Raw genomic sequence first — 22470 nt, forward strand, 5'->3', positions numbered from 1 at the left:
AATAAGTGGCCTGTCACTCTCAAATCAAGTACTATGATAAACACACCCAAGGAATCAGTGTGTATGACTCAGTTTAACCTCAACCATGTGTGTAACATCTCCCTATGTACTGACATAGAGATAGTTTGATTAATTGAATCGCAAACAGGCTCATACTATATTCCTAAGTCATGAGTATGTTTGAAGTTGAGCATAAAAATTAGAATTACCTAATTCTAATCAGAAGGAGCTTAAGCCTAATTCTGTTTTTACTGTGTGTATGTGGGCAAAAAACAGATATCCACATATCCGTGTACATATTTGTGTCTGTGTATAAAAATAGTATAATACTTCTCTTTAGATTTCCTGTTTGCTTCAGTGGTGTTGCTGATGCCTACATTATATAATCTTTAATAGATTGTCACAATTCCTTCCTCTAAGTAGAATCTAGTAGGTTCCCATGCATCTTTTATTCAGGACAGAGGCCAAAAAGTGCTTGCCTTTACTGAGACTAAGCAAATAAAAATGACCACATTTTAAAATGTAGCCTAGGTGAAGAAGTTTTGTGATAAGCTCTCCAAAACGCTTCCAAGCCCAGGTACAGAAGGGCTTGGCTGCTGAGGAGGTGATAACCTGGCTCCCAATCTGTGGTTTTCTTAGACTATTTTTATAAGTTCTACCACACATACTTATTTAGCAATTTGAACATAAATGCCTTGTCAAAATTTGTGTGGAATCATCTAGATCCAGAGTGAACATTTTGTTCTAATTCAAGGGTTTTAATTTTCTTCTCTGATGACTGCTTTTGGTAAATTATTTACATAATTGATTCTTTATTTTCTCAGGGTGTCCCATTCCCGAAAGTTCTCAAAGTGCAGCATTTTGGAATATAGAGACTTTTTACAAAGAGGGGGTGGAGCCTGTCTTTTCAACAGGCCGACAAAGGTTAGTAACTCAGAAAGTGTAATTATTTCTCTGGTTCTTCTTCTTCTTTTTTTTTTTTTCTTGCTTTTGAGAAATGTGTTTGATGTACATAACATTTATGAAAGCAACAACCTTCGTGATCATAGCCACCTCCGATCTGCTCAGGATCTAGTCACAAATCTATTATGGGAAAAGACTTAAAAGTCATTCTTGCATTTTATCTTTGTGAAATGTTGAAAAGTAGCTCTGTGCCTTAATAAAACCAGTTGCAAAAAGGCCTATTTATTTACAATAGAACACTGCCAAATGTCAGATACTTATCTTAGAAAATAGGTTTTTCTTTGGTGGGGGGTTGTCAGTCAGATTAATATTTATTATAAAAGCCATTATCATGTTGAAATCTGGTCCTGCTTAAATGAATGATAAAACCATGGTTTTGCTACTGTGAATCTGATTTTTCAGTGCTAGCTGTACCCCTCCCACTTTGTCCTCTAAACAAAGAAACAAATGCCCTTCAATTAAAATATCTTTGAAATTTACACGTTAGGATTTTCATCCTGCTGCTTAGAGATTGTGAGTTAGATTAAGGGATATTGCTTCAACCCATTTCTCTGACAAAAATTCCATATTCCACTGACATCTCTTTAAGGGTATAACTAATTCCCAGGCTTTTTTTTTTTTTTTAAGATTTTATTTATTTATGCATGAGTGACACACAGAGAGAGAGAGAGAGGCAGAGACACAGGCAGAGGGAGAAGCAGGCTCCATGCAGGGAGCCCGATGTAGGACTCGATCCCGGGACTCCAGGATCATGCCCTGGGCTGAAGGCAGGCGCTAAACCTTTGAGCCACCCAGGGATCCCCAATTCCCTGGCTTTTTAAAAAATTTTTTTGAGTGGTCTATTCCCCTAGACAGGAACTATAATGAATATCAGCTAGCCACAAAATAGCCCAAGTTATTTATGGATCTCATAAATACATATGTGTATTTATTATTTGTTATATAGTCTCTTTGTGTGGGAAGGTCCATGATGTTAACTGGCATTTCATCAGAATTCATATATACAGCGTCACAATCCTTATCCATCATTCCTTAATTCAAAAAGGTCTGAAAATTGAAAGTGTTTTTTATGAGTTTGCAGAAAACACGTCAGGCAGTAAAACTTCTCCTGGACTGAAAACTTTTATTATCCTTCATAGTGTAAATATTCATAAGTATTACTGCAGAAATATAAATGTTTTTGATTAGAGGGGCACCAGGCCCCTCAGGGCTATTACATAGAACGTGGTAAATGCATCATACTTTTCTAAAATCTAGCAAAGCCAGAATTTTCAAATTCACTGGCCACAAAGCTTTTGCATAAGGGACTGTGGACCTCTAGTAGCGTGTTTGGAAATGAATCACTCAACAGGCAAAAAGACAGGATTGCTGCTCATTAGCAGATGGTATAGAGATTCTAACATTACACATTTCATATTTCTTTTGAAAATACTACTTCATAAATCAAATATAGTCCATTTGCTGTACAAAATGTTTAATGCTCTATGAATTGAAAGAACAGTGAAATCATACTAACTGAAAAAAAGTCAGTGACTAGTGTGGATAACTAACAGAATAATTTACTCCTCTCCTCATCATTAAGTGATACTCCTGTAGTCAAGGGACTGTAGTTTGATGCCTGACATCTCTATAAAATCTCAATGAGTCTGCAGAAAAAGAAACAGGAATTTTAAGGTGACCTTGTACCATTAAATTCAACCGCCTGCCTTTCATGGCATTGATCTCAGTGCAACAGAAATCTGAAAACTTCAAAGTGTTCAAAATGGGAGAGATGAGTAGTAATGAATCAATGTGAACTGCTGGCATTTATGAATTAAAGTGTACGTGATTGATTTTTACCTGCCTTGCGTCTCACCAGTCAATTATAATATAGCATCTTGCCTGGGAGCACAGCACTCAGTCCTCAGGTTTCTGGTGTGTGTGGAAGGGTCCATCATTAGATTTCTGCAATTGCCTGTGAGTAGAAAGAAAATTATTCCAGTAGTTCAGAAACCAAATAAAAATAGCCGTATGTCTTCAGTTTTAAAAGTTAGTAAATACGGATTTATTTTTTTCAGCTACATGGTAGAATGATTTTTTTTTTAAAGGAAGCCCCCGTGGATTCCGGTGGAATAGTTTATATGTATGTATCAAAGAACTGACCTTTTCCAAGTGCTTTTTTAGTCAGTGTATGCATGCACGGTTTACATGGTTTTTTCACATTACTTGCCTGCCTTGTCTCTGTGCTGTGGGACTCTCCCCACCTGCTGTGTTTTCCACCTGGTTTGTGATAGAGGCCTGCCGCAGGATGGAAGGAGGGTCCTAAGAACGAGATCTAGCATTTGGCTCCATGTGAGGCCTAATAGGAAGTGCTAGCCATGGTCCAGTCTGAACTTGCCATTTCCATTTCCTCCTGACTGCTGATGAAATACCACAGAGATGAGGACTGTTGATGTTACTTGTGGGACTTTCCTATGGAGGAATAACCTGAAAAACTTTCTTGCTTTGAGTAAGAGTTTTCCCTTCCTCGATGTGGAGGGAGAATCAGGTCTTCCTCAGGTGGGCTTGGAAGGCAACCCTTCCCTTGGGGTGTGTATGCTGGAGGAGGAGTCTCTCTTGCCCTCTCATACTCCTGGCTTTGAGCGTTTTGGTTGGAATGTGCTGTTCCAGTCTTCATCCAAGTGTGATAGACACACACAGGGAGATCTTGCTCCAGCTGACAGAAAATGGGAATGTTTCTCATGAACACTCAGTGCCTCCACAATTGTTTGCAATATAGTTTGTCTGGCAAACTATAGCACTAGTCAAGTGGATTATTCTAGAAATTTGACTCTTCCATTGCTCCAGGAATGATCGAGAGATTTCTATACATCGGTGCATATGTCTGCACAATTATTTATTTATTTTTTAAAGGTTTTATTTATTCATGAGACACACAGAGAGAAGGAGGCAGAGACATAGGCAGAGGGAGAAGCAGGCTATCTGCAGGGAACCTGATGCAGGACTCGATCCCATGACCCCGGGATCACGACCTGAGCCAAAGGCAGACGCTCAACCACTGAGCCGCCCAGGTGCCCCGTCTGCACATTTATTTAATATGCTTTCGACAGTGCAGATTTCCTTTCAATGAGAGTGATGGGCATGGATTCCCAGCAGCACCTTTTCTAAGCTTATTTGCTTTTTCTTGATTGTATATATTACATTCAGCTCTGACCGAAACATTTTTATCTTTTTGACAATTTTTGTTTTCTCAGATACCTTGAGATAAGTCAGTAAATTAGATATCCGTTAGTCTTAGCAATTGCATCTTTGCCCCATTAGCAAGTATGATAAATAATCTATTCGTTTTGACAGCTAATTTCCATTAATAAGTAATTCTAATGGTAGAGGTCATCTCTGGAGCCCACCTCCAGAGAATCCTCCAAGAAATATTACCCCATTTGGAATACGTTTTTAGAAGTGTTATTAATAAGTGAACAGTGCTACCCACACAGATACCATCTGTAAGATGCCATCACAGCAAATCACAGAAGAATATCACATGATAGCTGATTATAGGGCCATGTATGTGGCCTGATTGGTGTGTTGGTTTTCTGTGATAAATTAAAATGTTTTTCCTTTGTCTTCCTAACCTCTTTCAGCTATTTGAACCCACAGAATGTGGAAATGGATATGTGGAGGCTGGGGAGGAATGTGACTGTGGTTTATTACATGTGGTAAGTATAAGAGATCTTTCCTACCTTCAACACAGCTCCTCCCCAGAGCAAACAAGAATCGTGAGAAGCCTACACTGTCCTTCCCTTGGTCTTACTGCTTTTCTTTCTCATCTCTCTCATCAATGCCTAATCCCAGGTCAGACATGTTAGAGATAATCAAGTTCTTATGGCCCTGTTTGAAAAAATACCTAATGGGTTCTTCTTCTTTTTCTTTTAATTTTTTTATAATAAATTTATTTTTTATTGGTGTTCAATTTACCAACATACAGAATAACACCCAGTGCTCATCCCGTCAAGTGCCCGTCACCCATTCACCCCCACCCCCCGCCCTCCTCCCCTTCCACCACCCCTAGTTCGTTTCCGTAATGGGTTCTTCTAATCAAATCTCCTATCTCTTAAAAATCCATAGCTCATATCCATCCCATTCAGACTATACCAAATCACGAAATATTCTTTCCATGGTGTGTATTATTTTTGTCTTTATAACTAGATAGAGTCTTGGGGCACCTGGCTCAGTTGGTAGAGCATGCAACTCTTGATCTCAGGATTGTGAGTTCGAGCCCCATGTTGGATGTAGAGATTACTTAAAAATAAAATATTTTTTTAAAAACCCCAAATGAGATAGAGTCTTAAGAAAGAGCTAACGGAAGGTGATGTACCTGCTAAGAAATAAGCTCACTTTTTGGGAGAGAAACCCTTTCACAGAAGATCATACTTTGCTGAAAAATATGGCAGGAAGGAATTTTGTCATTGTTTAAAGTGGCTACTTCCTGAAATGCTTGCTAGTTATTGTGCAAGTCTCTTCTTGTGGATTATACATAAGTCACATGTAGAGAGAGGGTTGAATGACCAGCCTCACTTACTCACGTGGAATGTCTCCCCTAGGAATGCTATGGATTATGCTGTAAGAAGTGCTCTCTGTCCAACGGGGCCCACTGCAGCGACGGGCCCTGCTGTAACAGTACCTCATGTCTCGTGAGTCACCTGACACTTCTGTCTTTCCTTTTTGTGGACGTATTAGCTAAATATCTCACAGTGTACATAGAGGAGTTGTAGATCTGGCCACACATTTGTTGATTGATGTGTCCCTCACAGTTTTGTAGAATCCATAAAGCTACCTAAATTCTGTAGGTCAAAACATTTACCTTTACTATGGTTCACTATCAACCATCCTGTCCTTCCAACCTTGAGAGTTGCCCTGCTAATGAAGATGAAAACCACATTAGATGGTTGAAAGGATGGTTGAATAGAAGAGGGACAATTCCTGTGGTCTTTTTAAATAATATGGCCTACTTATAACATTTTTCTTTAGATTTATTACAATGTATATGTACATTTATTTTGGACCTAATTTATTTTTGGACCATGAACATAAAACCTAGTGCTCACATTTTTATGTGTGAAAAATCTCCTATAAAGGCAAGAAAGCAAGATAAGGAAATAGTATTCATCTATTTGCTTATATGTGTATATACAGAGCTTATGCATGTGGACACAGTTAACTTCCATCTGTAGAACCTCCAGTCAATTTTTGAAAAGCCATTTTTAAAATATTCCTTTTTCTCATTTGCTGACCCTCTAATATTGCTTCTAACTATAAAGTAAAATGATTTTATTCAATGCCAAGAGGTCTTATGGTATTTTAAGAAATTCTAGCTTGGTTGCCTTATGTTCCCCACCAGATTATAAATTGCTTGACCTCATTGGTCTCTTTCCTTCATCTTTTGCCCACCCCTTCAATGTGATTGGTGTCACTGAAAGGAGTTCATATGAATTCACTGCACTTTGATTGTGTATATTTGGCTAAAGCAAGATTAACATTAAGATTAACATGAACAAGCTAACAGATACAATTAGTGAAGCTTGGGTGTGTATATCAATCTTCAGAGAGAGCTTAAATGTTCATATTTTTAGTGATTTGCTCTTTTGTTTTAAACCGTAATACTGTATCTTCTTTACATAATTGCTGTTACCTTGTTTACCAGAAGTAATACTCTGAGACCATGGGTTTTAAAATCTGAACATTTAATGCCTTGCTTAATGATGCATATTTACTACACAGAGTGGTATCTGGGCCTTGTCTCTATTCTGCAGCTAACTTGCTAATTCATAAAAAGAGTTTGGTGATGGTTATGAGAGAGTATCCAAATTATTGGTGAATATAACAATGCTAACTATTGGAAATATTAATTAACACAAGTTCTTAATATTGAATTTTGATTTGCAGTTTCAGCCACGAGGATATGAATGTCGGGATGCTGTGAATGGGTGTGATATTACTGAATATTGTACTGGAGACTCTGGCCAGGTATGACAAACCAGATTTTTAAAAAATACATTTGACTTGCAAATATTGTACACATTGGAAAGCGTTCAGTTGGGCTACATATGGAAATATGATTTGGTTTCTTTGTTTTTTGTTTTACTTCACTTTGTTTTCTAGTAATTTCTGGATCTCCACCATGCCTTGATTTTAGGAACATTTGTTGTGTTTCCTGGACCTAAATCTCTTTCTTCTTTCAAATTTCTCCTTCATAATTAGTTCCCATTATATGGTTTCTACCCAACGAATTTGTGTTCCTTTCAGTCCCCACATCTAAAATTGTTATGTTCACACTGATGAAGAATTAATGTACTATTTTCAAACATTTTTAAGCCACAGGGCACTTTCTTTTAAGAAAAAATTTGTTAGATGCCTGCTGTAGAAAGTAGAGAACAAGTAGCACTGCTCTGATTGAAGAGGGAGCGGGAGCAGGTGTCCCCCTCTCAGTTCTGGTCTCCAACTGTTTCCCATTTACATTTTCCTGGCATCATGGCCCATATGGTTTGGCATGGTCTTCTTCACATTAAAAATTATTATAACATTATAATTAATGTTGCCTACTAGCATTCCTTCTTTGTACAATTTTTTATGCTTAAAAATTTATATCACATTATTTTAAGTCTTTATTTTTCATTCAAATGAACATTCATTGAGTACCTGCTGTGTGTCAGCACTAAAAAAAAAAACAAGTTTTGTTTTAAACCATATTACTGTATATGCTTTACATAACTGCCATTACCTTGTTTTCCAAAAGTAATACTCTGAGACTGTGGGTCTTAAAATCTGAACAATTTAATACCTTGGTTAATGATTCATATTTACTACAGAGAGTGGTATCTGGGCCTTGTCTCTATTCTGCAACCATCTTGCTAATAAAAAGAATTTGGTAAATGTTGGGATATAGTAGGGAATAGGATAGGCAAGTTCTTGCACTTATGGAACTTACATTCTGCTGGGTGGAGAAATAAGTGAACAAAAATATCCAATAGTGGTATGTGCTAAGGTAAAATAAGGTGAGATGTGAGGTGGGGGGTTTTAAGTGGGGTGGTCAGGTGTATTTTCCTGAAGAAGCTGGCATTTAAGTAGAAGGGTAAATAAGGACTAGGTAAATCCTAGTCAGGAAACAGGTAGTAAGGAAGCTTGGCTTCTTTAAGAAATGGAATGAAAGCAGGGATTACCAGAGAGTAGTAGAAAAAAATCAAGAGTAAATCAGGTATTAGGGCAATTAGGGAATAGGTAAGGATTTTGGATTTTATTCTACTTTTATTTTTGCACTGACATTACTTCAAAACATTGTTCAAAAACATTTTCCTGTATTATTACACAGTCTTTATAAATACCCTTTTTACAATTGCATGAGAGCCTATCATATGGATTTATGAGTTGACTTGTGACTTCTTATCCAGTGGTGGATATTTAGGTTGTTGACAGTTTTTCATTATTGTAATTAGTATGGCAGTGAACACCTGTATGCATCTTTAAGAATGTTTCTTATTCAGGATTCGCTCCTTAGGATAAATTGCCCAGAAATGGATTTATCTACTGCCAGATATTATGGTTTCCACGGGGCTCCCAATAGAGTACAGTGGGAGGTCAAAATACCATTTTTTTTAAATACCATTTTTCATATTGAAAATGGCCACGTTGAAAGCCGTAACTTTGTATGAGAGCTAAATAAGTCTCTTAATAGATCCCAGATTCAGGCTGTAGGAACAGGTTATTGACAAAAGTGGGTCTGGAGTGACTTCTCCTTGCAAAAATGGGCCGTTGTCTTGTGTGTCTTGGAGGAGCAGTGACGATAATCTAATGCACATGAGTAGGCAGGAAAAGAGTGGCAACAGCAGCCGAAGGGCCAGTATTTCTTCCCGAGTTTGTCAATCAATCAGTCACTCTACTTGCCTCAGGGGGAAGCGAGTATAGGAGCAGAGTCGCTGGAGTAGCACTCTGTGCTCTTCACTGGAAAAAAGCAAAACAAAACAAGAAGAGAGGGACACAAAGGTGTCTAACCTTTTTGAAAGTTCTTGATGTATATTTTCTGAGATTCAATTCAGAGGGACCTTTCTAAGGATGTCATGCAGAGAAATAGTGTTCAGGCTATTCTTTATTGATTTTTTGGCATATCTGTTTCTTCTATTTAGATATGTAAATTGGTTTCTTTGCAATTTTCCTAGAATATAGTGAAAGGGTGTAAGAATTGTGGGTTCTATGTTTTGTGCCAAGTTTTATGTTTTGTGACAATCCTGACATACTGTTTCCATGAGTTACATTTTTAGTTCTGTAGAATACTACTATTCTTACACCCATCATATATAGTTTGGGTTCTATGTGTTCAGCTCTTTTCAAAGTACAGTTTTTTCACTTTTCAGCCTTTAATTCCTTTTTTTTGTTTTTATAAATTTATTTTTTATTGGTGTTCAATTTGCCAACATATAGAATAACACCCAGTGCTTATCCCATCAAGTGCCCCCCTCAGTGCCCATCACCCAGTCACCACCCCTAGTTCATTTCCCAGAGTTAGGAGTCTCTCATGTTCTGTCTCCCTTTCTGATATTTCCCATTCATTTTTTCTCCTTTCCCCTTTATTCCTTTTCACTATTTTTTATATTCCCCAAATGAATGAGACCATATAGTGTTTGTCCTTCTCTGATTGACTCATTTCACTCAGCATAATACCCTCCAGTTCCATCCACGTTGAAGCAAATGGTGGGTATTTGTCGTTTTTAATGTCAGCCTTTAATTCCTGAATTGCCGTAGAATTTACTGGAAGTAAGGCTTTTATAATGAGGGCTCTATGTTCAACTTAATATTCTATTGTCTAAATTTTTTAAATGTTCTTTTTTTAAAAAAAGATTTATTTATTTATTTATTTGGGGGAGAGAGAGAGAGAGAGCAAGCAGGGGGAGAGAGAGAGACAAACATACTCCACACTGAGTCTGAGCCCGATGCGAGGCTCAGTTTTGGGACCCCAAGATCATGACCTGAGCCAAAATTGAGAGTTAAAGGCTTAACTGACTGAGCCACTCAGACACCCTAAAACGTTCCTTTTGCTTTATGTATGTAAGGTGAAAATTGTACTGTTAAATTAATTTCTCAGTAGAGAATTAGAATATTAGAATAGCATGTTCTTTTAGCAATAATTTCCTTATATGACCAGAATCCTCCTGACATAGATAATGGGAGTAGAGGGAATTAAGATCCCCCAGAATTCTTCTGTTTTGTAACAAGCATTGAGCTTTGAATTTAATGGATACTGATTATGATTATGATCTCTGAGAACCTCTGCATCTCTGAGAATCAGTATCATTGGCAACATTCTGACTTTGTCTTGTTCCTCATGTCTTTGCTAAATTTTGAGATTATCATTTACTGATGCCTCTGAGCTACTTTGTAAATTCAGTTTCTCACAGAATAAACAATACTTGTGCAACTGAGAGAAATCCTTGGCAAACAATACTGGATGATATAATAAAAGTATTTTTGAAAGATGTGGGAAATGTTTCTTGTTAGCACTAAAAAATATGTCATCTATATGGGTGATATAACACAATTTAAAATAAGCACATTTAAATGCTACTGCACTGTTGAAGTCCTGCCTCATGTGAACCTTCCTGCACAGCATGAAAGTGGGGGCTGGAATGGTATTTAGAGACTGAATCCAGAGCTCTAGTCACATGCAGAATAAAGTCCACAGATTTATGGTCCTTTTGTTTTCAGTGTCCCCAGACGATGTAAGACATTCCATAATTTCCCATGTTAAACATTTCAGTGATCAGCAATTTGCTTTCATTAGCCTAAAAACTAAAAATAAATTGATTAGAAATCTTGCGTGTAGCTGTAACAGTTTACAATAGGGGCTTTTTTTTTAATTATTGAAGAGCTCTACAAAATTTTTTTAATTGAAACATCACAAAAATCAACTACCATATAATTTTAGACCCTGATAGACCCATTCTAGTAGCAACATTTCTTTTGCATTTTTGTCTGGTGTGATTGTATTCGTCTTGGAGTAAGTGAATAATTAATGTTAGTTGATTAATAAGATAATGACTGCATTTTCAGTGGATTTGGATAGATGAAAGAGTCCACTTGGATCTCTGTTTCTGTGCCTTTGGCCCACTGTGGCAGGTTTTAAAAAGGAGCTGATAATTATGTCCTTTAAGTAGTCACCATCAGATTGATTGAAAAGCTGTGGTGAATTAAAGCTTATATGAAAGTCAGTTATTCTTTAGAAAGATGTAAGACGAAAGCATTTTATCTAAAAGTGTTCCTTTGTAAGTTCTTAGTAATTGCAAATTCTAAATTAGTTCTATTACCTTTCTGTAGTGAACTTGATAAACAGCTTGATATGTGCAGAGTAACTTTTTAAAAACGATTTTATTTATTTATTTATTTGAGAGAAAGCACAGAGGGAGAGGGAAAAGGAGACTGACCTCGATCCCAGGACCCTGAGATCATGACCTGAGCCAAAGGCAGATGCTTAACCAACGGAACCCCTCTGCCCAGGCACCCAGAACAGAGTAACTTAATTGTGTCTGAATGGGTCATTCATTTTTTCATCCAGTTGGCTGATAGTAGCTGAGCAACTACTCAATAATAATGGAGCCCAGTTTTGTTCTCGATGTTAGGGAGGCAGCAAGGAACAGCACATACTATCCCTGCTTGCACGGAGCTCACATTGGGGTGGGGACAATACACAAATAAGTAACATAGATGAATAGTGGATGATAAATCTTATGGAGAAGAAAAAACCAGGAAATAAGGGACAGAGAATGCCAACATGGGAAGGATTACAGTTTTTGAGAGCAAACCATGCAGAAATCTGGTGGGGGGGGGGGGTAAGATTGAAGGAAGAGCAAAGGCAAGAGGCTGTGGCATAGAAGCAAGCCTGGCACGTCCACAGAGCATCGGATCAGTGATGGCAGAGTAGCAAAGAGACCAGAGAGAGGATGGAGATGGGATGGCAAAGTGCATATCACATTGAACTTTGAAGTCCCTCAAGTATGTTGGGAAGTCATCAGGCAGAGGAGCAACATGATGTGGTTTATGATTTTAAAAGGACGCTCCAGTAGCTGTATAGACTAGGGTGGAAACGGGGCAATCAGTTGGTGGCTGTTGCATAATTCAGGTGAGAGAGGATGGTGGATTGGACTGGGGGTTAGCAGTGGAGAAGGAGAAAAGTCATCAGATTGTGACTATATTTTGAAAGTAGACCTAGAAGGATTTGTTGACGGACTGGAAGGAGGGTGTGAGAGAAAGAGAAACAGAGGATGACTTCATGGTTTGGGGCCTGGCCAGTTGGGAAAGCAGAACTGTCCTATCCTGAGAAGCTGAAGACTGAGGGGAGACCCTGGTGCCTATTGCTGTGTTTCTCACTCATTTACCTGTATATTGCTTTTTTCTTTGCATATTTGTTTTGAACACTGTACTAGCTCCTCTGACTTGAACTGTCTTCAGCTCTCTCAAATGTGGCCAATAAAATGCATAGAGAGTAAAAATTTTAATTCATTCAGAGTAACTTTCTGAGAAAATGAAGTGTACTTTTAAACAATGACTTGATAAATAGACCTAGAAAAAGCAATAACCATCCCGTCACGATTGTTCTAGTAACACGTCTGTAGTCAGAGAGGTCAGAGATGTAATGGAGATGCAGCACTCACACTGAGTTGAAAGAGTATTTCTTCTTTTTCAGTAATGTGGCCTCTAGGTGAGCATCACGGGTGTCGAATGCAGATTTGACATTTCACAGGGCTGAGAGAGGTCTCGTGGGTTAGTTCCCGAATGTTCCCCGCCTGCATAACAAGCTGATTCATGCCCTTCGTTGTCCATTTTGATTCCTTCTACTTTTAACTCTGTAGGCAAGTGAATATGTAAGTTCTGATTCTAGTCCACCTCATGGAAGCCAGAGAAATAAAAAGAAATACTCACCGCATGGATGAATTTATTATGTTTACCAGTAATAGAAGAATTAGTTTGGATAACCTACTGAAGGGGTTACTCATGTTTTTCTAGACATTCCCAATTATATATTCACCATGCTTGCTTTTTCTTTGCATTTTTATATATTGTACACATAATCTGAAGGTGCTTATGTTGAACGTTAACTAAAAACATTGTATTTTTCAGTGCCCACCGAACCTTCATAAACAAGATGGTTATGCATGCAATCAAAATCAGGTATGCTGGGCTATGAGTTTTAAGTATAATTTTAAAAGGATTAGTTTGGGAGGTTTTTTTTTTCCCCCTTTCTGATGAATATAACTTTGAAGAGAAATTGCAACTCAAAGAACAATAAATTATCACAATGGACGGCTAATTCAGTGTTGCTGCACAGCATATCAAATACTAAATATAGTATTATATTTAGCCCTGGTGACAAATTGTCCAGATTGAGGGCAAGGAAAAAAATATAATGACTAAAGAATTAGGAATCCAATTTATCAAGTTGTGATCATCTTTCAGTAATGTCAGCCTATTATGGGAAAATATGAGTGTTATAATGTGCTATAATAGGTGATAATGTGGTTTTTTTCTTTTCTGAAGCCATGTTATGATGTAGCACTCATACCCGAAAGGAGCTAAAAATCATTTTGGAATGGCCCAAGGAAGTGTACCTACTTTTGTTTTTCATAAAACTTAAAATTTCCGATTACTTTTGACTTAAAAGAGCTGTACTGTGAGGTCTGTTGTGAGTTTTAGAATTTAACTGTCGGTGGTGCCTCCCTTACGATGTTTGGGATTTTTATTTTCACTGTAAAAATACTGGGGTATGGCATTGAAAAAAAAATCAACTTACCTAAAACAGCAAAAGGAGACCATGCAGTCCAAACCTGGGGGAAATGAAAGTGGCTGCGTGGGCCCTTCTGATGTGTTTCTCTGTCCCCAGGGCCGCTGTTATAATGGGGAGTGCAAGACCCGGGACAACCAGTGTCAGCACGTCTGGGGCACGAGTAAGTCATGTTTTCCTGCTTGGTGGTTGCATGTGGGTTTCTCTGCACATTACCCTGCTCTGCCAGTCTTGCTGAAGACAGGTTCAGCGTGGAGTGATGTTTTTATTTTATTTTAAGATTTATTTATTTATTTATTTTAGAGAGAGTGGAAGTAGGGAGGGGCTGAGGGAGAGGGAGAGAGAGTCTCAAGCAGACTCTGCTGAGTGTGGAACCTGACGCAGAGCTCAATCTCATGACCCTGAGACCATGACCTGAGCTGAAACCAAGAGTCACATGCTCAACTGACTATGCCACCCAGGCGCCCCCAGAGTGATGTTTTTTAAAAAAAAAATCTAGGAAAGGGTGAGAAAAGAGAGAACTATGAATCACAGTCACAAAACCCCAGAAAATGGTTGTTCAAGCTGGGGACTTGTCATCAGAACCAAGCCATGTCCCTCAGCAATGTGGCTGTCAGAGAAGAGATGTCACTTGCAAAGATTGGGTTCAGTGTGGCAGTCATGTTCAATATCCAGCCACTTGTGTGATTCACTATGTACCTTGGATTTTACCATTACCCCTCAGGTTAGCCTTCTGTTCCTTTACCCCAGGGAAGTACCAGACTTATTTCTTAAATTCTGTAATTTTATCATCTCAGTTTTGAAGGGAAGAAATGAGGTCCTTCCAGAGGTGTAGACCCAGAGGTTTGGGTACATGGTCCTGACTCTCAGTATATGCCCTAAATGTTAATGCACATACTCTTTTTTTTTTCTTTTAAGATTTTAAAAAATTTTATTTATTTGAGAGTGAGTGAGCGAGCTTGAGCCGGGAGGTGGGGGGAGTGGTGCAGGGAAAGGAAGACTCCCAGCTAATGGGGAGTCCAGCCAGGACCCCAGGATCATGACCCAAACCAAAGGCAGATGCTTAACTGACTGAGCCCCCCAGGCGCCCCAAGGCCCAGACTCTCTTCCTGACATTGACTGTGCCTGTCCTGTGAACCTCAGTTCTTTGGGCCAGACCATAGCAGAGAGATGGGTCTGTCTTGCTGGCTGAGATTGGGTCACCCCCAGAGAAAAAGAAAGCCCACAGAAGGAGAACAGAGCCCCTGCAGGAGTATTTCAGTGTTTGGCAAAATATCATTTAACTGAATGATTTACTTTCAGTGCTTCAGTTTTGACAGAGAATAGATGATAGAGGCATATTGTCTTTTAAAAGGTTTAAATACCAAAACCCAAGTGTTGACATAAAATCTTAATTGCCTAAGATTTTTATAATATCTTTTAATACTAGGGTAAAACAAGCCTACGGATCTTTCTTAGTTTTCCATGTGCTACTTCCCTAATTCCTGCCGATGGCCATTCCTCTCTTCCTCCCTCAAACCCACCAAGCACTGGGAGTCCGTTTGTTTCTCAAGTTAAAAACAGCAGCATGCTAGAACTGTCCTGGAGTAGCTTGCAAGAGCCAAGTGTTAAATTTTGAGGAATTTCAGAAGCCTGTGGCCATCACATTGCTAGCTTGAGATTAGCCCTGTGTTATACCAGAGACATTTACATGATGGCATTTACACCAGGGAAATTGGCATATGCCAGAATCAGGATTTTTTTTTTTTTCTTTCTTCTGGAGAACCTGTTGTTAAACATTTACCTGCATGCTGCTGGTTGTGCATAACCAAAACAACTAAAACAAATCCTCTTCTCTTGTTCATCTCCAAAAGAGGCTTCCGGGTCTGACAAGTTCTGTTACGAGAAGCTGAACACAGAAGGCACAGAGAAGGGAAACTGTGGGAGGGACGGAGATCGCTGGATCCAGTGCAGCAAACAGTAAGTGGTCAGCTTTGGGGGCAGGACGAGTGATCGGAAGCCCTGGTTCAGATGTGAATTGAGCATGAAAGAAATGTTACTGCGTTTTAATAGATATTCAGCTGTTTAAAATTTTACAGTATGTATTTTAAAAGTACATCAGTATATCTAGAAGCAAATGGCTTTGGACTAAGTTGCTCACCATGACGTAGACTCACAATGTTTATGTAAAATTCAGAACATTTCTCTCGTGTTGTATTTTACTTGATGCTTGTTTTGAAAAGACACTTTGCTGAGGTAGTACGAAATGCCTATGCATGTACTAGTAGATCTAGTATCTAGACCTACAAGCAAAATATGTAGAGTGTATATATTTTAGGGATAATTCAAAGTGAAGTAATATATATTTTTGATTGTTCCATGAGCGCAACACCATTCAATTAAATTAAACATCTAATATCTATATCAGATATTTTCCCTCTTCCAAAAGCATCTAGTTAGTGCATTCCAGAGGCATCTTTACTCAGGAAATGAGATATTTTCAGAGTACATCAGTAATACTTTGCTTGGATTAGTCAAGGAAAGTGAAAGTTGTGATTTAATAGTTTATTAAGGTTAACTCAATGACATGGATCTATGGAACTATCAGGTTATGGGCCAGATTTCCTTCATTATGCTTCCATGACAATGAAGATTCTTCCAATTATGAAGCAGAGCAAGAATTTAAAGAAGTGTTATTTTTCTAGTTAATGATCTCTCTGTGTACTTCATGAAACTTTGCTATTCCCTGTAGTCTTTGATGGTGGATGAGGCCTTACAAGGCAACAAATCTTTGACTGTAATTTCTTTAAAATTAAACCAAAATAATAGAACAGAACTTCCCATCTGATGTCTCACAAGTGAGGCACAGATGTTCCAAAATATTGCTCTTCTTTCTGAGGTGCCAGAGAGTAGAAGGAAGTAGAGCCTAAAGTTATAAAAATCCATGTGGTTAGACACCTGGATTTCATTAGCTTCATTCATTAGTTTAATGTCCTAGACAAACCTGGGCATTTCTGTGTGTTCATTGTAACTTCAAAAAGTTTGGGAGGCATTGGATTGGGTCATTGTAAAAGATAGCTTTTGAATATCTAGTAACAGAATATCCAACCACCAATGAGTTAAAGAAAATTAATGCATGTTTTCTGAAACATTTAAAAAATGGGAAATATGACATATAAGCAGAAAAGTGAATAACACACAAATATACAATTTGCCAAATAATTATTACATGAACTACCATGTCAAGAAATAGATCAAGAAATAGGACTTGCAGCATCCCAGAAAATGTATCCTTCCCCGCAGGGTGCCCTCATCTTGCTCCTGGAGGTATTATCATCGGGACTTCTGTGACAATTACTTTCTTGCCTTTTAGAGTTTGGATGCTTTGGTTTTCATCCCTAAATACATCCCAGTGTATTTTGCCTCACACTTTGGCATAAAGTTGGGGACTCATACTTCATGTATTATTTTGTATTTTGCCTCTTAAGTTCAGCATTTTAAGCATCTTCCATGATGTGTGTCACCGTTCATATTTATCGTTCATCTGTTTTATTTTAACTCATATTCATACTCACAGATGATGATGTAGTTCTCCACTCTGTGTTAGTGGGCATTTAGGTCGTTTCCATGTTTTGGCTGTTAGGAGCCAGGTTGCCATGGGTATTCTTGTACATGTAACAGTGCACATTTGTATACATTTTTCTAAGGCTTATACCCAAAAGAAAAATTGCTAGGTCAGAGGGTATGTATATTTTCAGTGTTACCAGATGATGGCATAGTTTTCTAAAATGGTTGTAGTAGTAAACCCAACCATCAGTAATATGCATATGAGAATTTGGTTGAACCGCATGCTGAATCAGCACTTGTTATTATCAGGCTTTTTACTTTTATCCATTCTGGTGGGTATAATGTTAATTTATTGTGTTTTTAATTTGCATTTTCCTGATTACCAGTGGAATTTAGTACATTTTCATCATTTATTGGGCATGGATTTCCTCTTCCCCCCCTTTTTGATGTGCCATTTCAATTCCTTGCCCTTTTTAAAGGGGGAGTTAGTTCACTGTTTATTTAATAGAGAAGCAGGAGGTAGCTGCCCTCATGAGGGCTGAGTCATTTAATAGTGTTGCTAAAGACCCAGCCGATTTCTCTCTCTCTGCTCTGGAATGCTTAGCATGTTGAGTGCTTCCTTCTGCTGGTGAGCTCACTATGGCAAGGTGGATGCCAGGGCCGCACATTCAAAGGCAGGCAATGTGGGAGTCTGAACAAAAGGTCTTTTCCCTGTCTGGCTCTAACCTCTTATCCAGAAAGCAACATTCTCCCCAGCAACTTTCTAGCGGGCTTTTCCTCGCATCTCAACACCCAAGGGCCACTTTTAGCTCTACCAGGGCAGGACAGTGGGATGGGTAGGAAAGTGAGTATGGGGGCCGGAGGTGCCATTACTAGCTTAGATACCAGTCATGATCCATTGCAAGCTGGTTGCTACCCAAACAAAACTGTGATCCTGTTAGCAAAGAAGGATGGGGGTCATAGCCAACCAACAATGTCTGAATACGTGTTTTTATTTAGGATGGAGGAAAATATTTTCAATTATTGGGTATGTGTGGACTGAATACTTTTGATTATGTGGAGCTTGATTCCTCCTGTCCTGTTCTGTTTCTGTTTTTATTTAACATGCTCAGTGATGTGTTCTGTGGGTTTTTACTCTGTACCAATCTTACTCGAGCTCCACGAATTGGTCAACTTCAGGGTGAGATCATCCCAACTTCCTTCTACCATCAAGGCCGAGTGATTGACTGCAGGTAATATACTAAATGTTTGAAAACCTAATGAATCACAAGAATTACAAATTCAGAAAAATCAAGGGAAATTTTTCTGTTCATAGGAGGAGTGTTGACTTTGATTTTATGATCACTTTTCATGTTCAGAGTTATTTAAAAAAAAACAAAGTTGTATGTTGATTTGCAAATTACATTCACTCAAAAACTGGACCACTTAGTGGTAGAGGGGCAGTCTTTGTAATTATAATCATCAAGCAGACTTACAGTATCCATGATTAAAGCTTTGAGCATTGGAATAGGTCACTATCTGAACACTATGTGTGTTTTATTTTTTTTATGACAAGAAAGTTTAAGCTATACTTCATGTAACATATTTCTAGTTTAGAAGATGGTTTAATAAATAGTCACCCGCATATAGAATATATTTATTAGAATATTGTTTATACTATAGGCAAACATTTTTGATATTCAGTTTTGAGTACAAGGCATGTTTTTAAAGCCAGGGAGTCATATTATATTCCAAATAAGTATCATTCCTTTCAAAGTAGTCTTAATTCTAAGATGCTGTCCTTTCATTCAAATGGTTCTGTTGTTGCCCAAAACACTTCTGGAATTCCCCTACAGAATTGCCTTTAGCATCTGCAGACTTTTATTGTATTATGCTTAGAGTAGCCAGCCTTCATCTTATGTGGGTGAATATAAGATTTGGAAACATACAAAAAATTTTTTGCACAAAATTTAGGAAATTGAGTAAACAAACTGAATAATGTTCTCTTAGTCAAATGATTTCTGGTTTTTTTCTTTTCTTTTTTTTTTTCTTTTTAAAGAATTATTTCAAGCAGACTCCCCACTGAGCTCCATTATTGGTTTGATCTCACCACCCATGAGATCATGACCCAAGCTGAAACCAAGAGTTTGACACTTAATCGACTAAGCCACCCACATGCCCTTTTTTTCTTTTAAATTGTTCTGAAGAAAATTCTAACCGGTCTTAGATGATAAGATCCTTCCTGGAGGGGCACCTGCGTGACTCAGTTGGTTAAGTGTCTGCCTTTGGCTCAGGTCATGATCCCAGGGTTCTGGGATCAAGCCTCGTGTTGGGCTTCCTGCTTAGCGGGGAGCCTGCTTTTCCCTCTCCCTCTGCCTGCCACTCATCTCTCTAGTGCTCTCTCTCTCTCAAATAAATAAATAAAATCTTAAAAAAAAATCCTTCCTGGAATAAAATTGCAGTCTTCAAGTATAGTTACTTAGATGCACATTCATTGAACATAAATTTTCACACATCTTTTAATATGACAGCCTTATTAAATCATACATTCTAAACTAGTATATTTAGCCAGATACCCTATTAGTAATTATAACATTGATTATTATTCAAATTCAGGTTGTCCCTAACTTTGAAATTTTAGAAGTAAATAAATATAGGGAGGAATTGGTTTGTTTTCTCAACCATGAACGATCCAATTCTCTAAAGCAATCATAATAATTTTCAAAATATTTTCATTTGCTTATTTGCTCAGCATCTGCTTTTTGGTACCATGACGCACCTGAGAGCCTTGGAGAGCTCATATGAAGCTTGCTTCCTTTATTCTAAGATGAACACCTCTCCCTTAGTCTTTATGTTGTTCTTGAAAACAAGTGAAGATTTAGAATACACTTTGTGCAAATGACATTTTTTTCCTGATGGCATGCAGTGTAATAATGACAATAAAAGGTATTTCCTGTCAATGTGCTCTTTTATTAAGGAGAAGTGGGGAAAGGGGAAAGGAAGGGATAAGTGGAGAAATGCCTCTTTAGTTTCATGAAGACCAAGCCTCCTTCATGTTGTCTTTCTATTTCTAACTATGGTGCTAATAGTTGTATGAATATTTTTCTCCTTTTAGTGGTGCTCATGTGATTTTAGATGATGATACAGATGTGGGCTATGTAGAAGATGGAACGCCATGTGGTCCATCCATGATGTGTTTAGATCGGAAGTGCCTACAGATTCAGGCCCTAAATATGAGTAGCTGCCCACTTGATTCCAAGGGTAAAGTCTGTTCAGGCCATGGGGTAAGTAGGCATCTGTGTTCTGGTTCAAACTTTTATTGTCTGGCACCCTCAAAGTTCACAGCGGTCAGATTTCCATTCCAATCATTCATTCTCCTTTTGTGAGTGTTGCCAGTATCTGTGCCCTAAGATGCTTTCCTTAGTATCCTTATCTGCTAAGGATAATACCCATATGTATTAATATGGTTTTATTTCATTGTTTCTCTTATCACTGGCTGTTTGTATTCATCACGTATCTATAGCTTGACATCTGAAGAATTGGAAGAAAATCGATATGGTTCCTAATAGAGCTGTCGACCCCACGTGAACTACTTTGTACCATTCAAAATAACTAGTCCTCTCAGAAATTCCCCTTTAGCTAGTCAGCATGTAAACTGAATATCTGCATGTGCCAGATTGCATAGACTAGAAGTTGGACCACTGGTATAATTCACATGTTTAAAGTTGTATGGTTATGCGCAGACCATTGCCAGCTCAAGAGAAGATGCCTTCTCTACTCACACATGCATGGATTTGTAATTCTATGAACTACATTTGTAATTGAATGAAATACATTTGTAGTTCTCTGAAAAGTGTTTGGGCAGACACTTCCTGGCAAAACTAGACTTAATATCTAGAAACAAGTTTTAATAATTATTTAAATTGGTTTAGTAAAAGAAAGATCTTTCAAAATGTATACAGACTTTAGAAATGGAAAAAAAAGACATGAAGAAATTGAGAGTGATGATATAAAAGGAGATGCTGGAATGAAGGTGATAATAATTCAAAATATAGATATAGAGTAGATATAGAGATAGAGTAGATGTAGAGTAGAACAAGGTAGAGAGGCCTAAGAAGGACATGCCCAGTGACTACTTAGCATTTCAGGTTTGGTTGAATCCTAGGCTCACAGGGGAGGCAGTACAGCTTAGGGATTTAGAGCATGGATTTAAAGGCTAGATAGAGCCACGGGTAGGAGTCCTGGCTCTGCTTCTTGTTCTCTCGGTGACTTCGGGTAAGTCACTTACCCTCCCACAGCCACCAGAGTGCTAGTGTGAGGATCAAATTAGATGCTTTACATAAAACACTCAGCGAAGGTGCCTAGCACGTAGTAAGTGCGCAATGATCGCTATGTTAAAATAAAAGCACCGGAGAGATATTTCAGTCGTTGCCCTGAACACATCAAAACTTAATGCTTAGAAAGGCTCTTCATTCTCTACTATCTCTCCCACTTTTTCATCCTGTTAAATAAAAGGTCAAATTCAGCCTCATTAATCGTAATCGTGGTACTATAACATTTCAGATTAAAAAGCTTCTTACAGAAATAAGCTTCTATTCAATTTATCATCCCTAATGATCGGTCTCTGAATGTATCTCACAGGTGAATAAGAGCTTCAACACCTCTGTCTCTAGTTTGCAGATGGTTGTTTATTTCATCTAAATTATAAGCCCATTCTAGCATGCTGCTTGGTCTCCAGGACCAGCAAAAGGAGACAAAGAGCATGCGAGGAGGGTCTTCAGCCTGGCTGACAGAGAAGAGTGATCCCAGGGCAGGCAGGGGAGGTGGGGGGGTGTTCATTTGGCTGAGACAGTGCCACCAAACAAATGTGGTGTTGGACATGGTGAGGTAAAACAGTACATTGATGATTTATGTCTTCTGGCCTTTCACCTCTGGCCTCGCCACTGGAGCCCAGTATCTATTAATTTCTTGAATTAAGCATATGTTTCTAAAGTATGTTCCTAGAAACAACTACTTTTGAAAAAACTACATCATCAGACATTTGTGCAGGTAAATAATATCAACATAAACAATTAATATTTAATGAAACGTCTTCTTTTAAATGGGTCTCTCTTTAATTAACAAGAAAAACACTATTCAACAATTTAATATAGACAATGTCTCCCATTGTCCACTGTGGG

General features: G+C 38.2%; 1 protein-coding gene across 4 annotated transcripts in view; it reads left to right on the top strand.

Annotated features, from left to right (window-relative positions):
• The window catches only part of ADAM23 (ADAM metallopeptidase domain 23), a 187541-nt gene that overhangs the window by 142020 nt on the left and 23051 nt on the right, over positions 1 to 22470 (top strand). For all 4 annotated transcript variants that reach the window (XM_038585540.1, XM_038585538.1, XM_038585537.1 and 1 more), the window contains 9 exons: positions 825 to 924; positions 4584 to 4658; positions 5544 to 5633; positions 6886 to 6966; positions 13105 to 13155; positions 13865 to 13928; positions 15619 to 15724; positions 18424 to 18543; positions 20406 to 20574. In XM_038585540.1, coding sequence (XP_038441468.1) covers positions 825 to 924; positions 4584 to 4658; positions 5544 to 5633; positions 6886 to 6966; positions 13105 to 13155; positions 13865 to 13928; positions 15619 to 15724; positions 18424 to 18543; positions 20406 to 20574 — 856 coding nt within the window. The remainder of the gene's footprint in view (positions 1 to 824; positions 925 to 4583; positions 4659 to 5543; positions 5634 to 6885; positions 6967 to 13104; positions 13156 to 13864; positions 13929 to 15618; positions 15725 to 18423; positions 18544 to 20405; positions 20575 to 22470) is intronic.

This window comes from Canis lupus, chromosome 37, assembly GCF_011100685.1.
Source record: "Canis lupus familiaris isolate Mischka breed German Shepherd chromosome 37, alternate assembly UU_Cfam_GSD_1.0, whole genome shotgun sequence".
Classification (NCBI taxonomy): domain Eukaryota; kingdom Metazoa; phylum Chordata; class Mammalia; order Carnivora; family Canidae; genus Canis; species Canis lupus.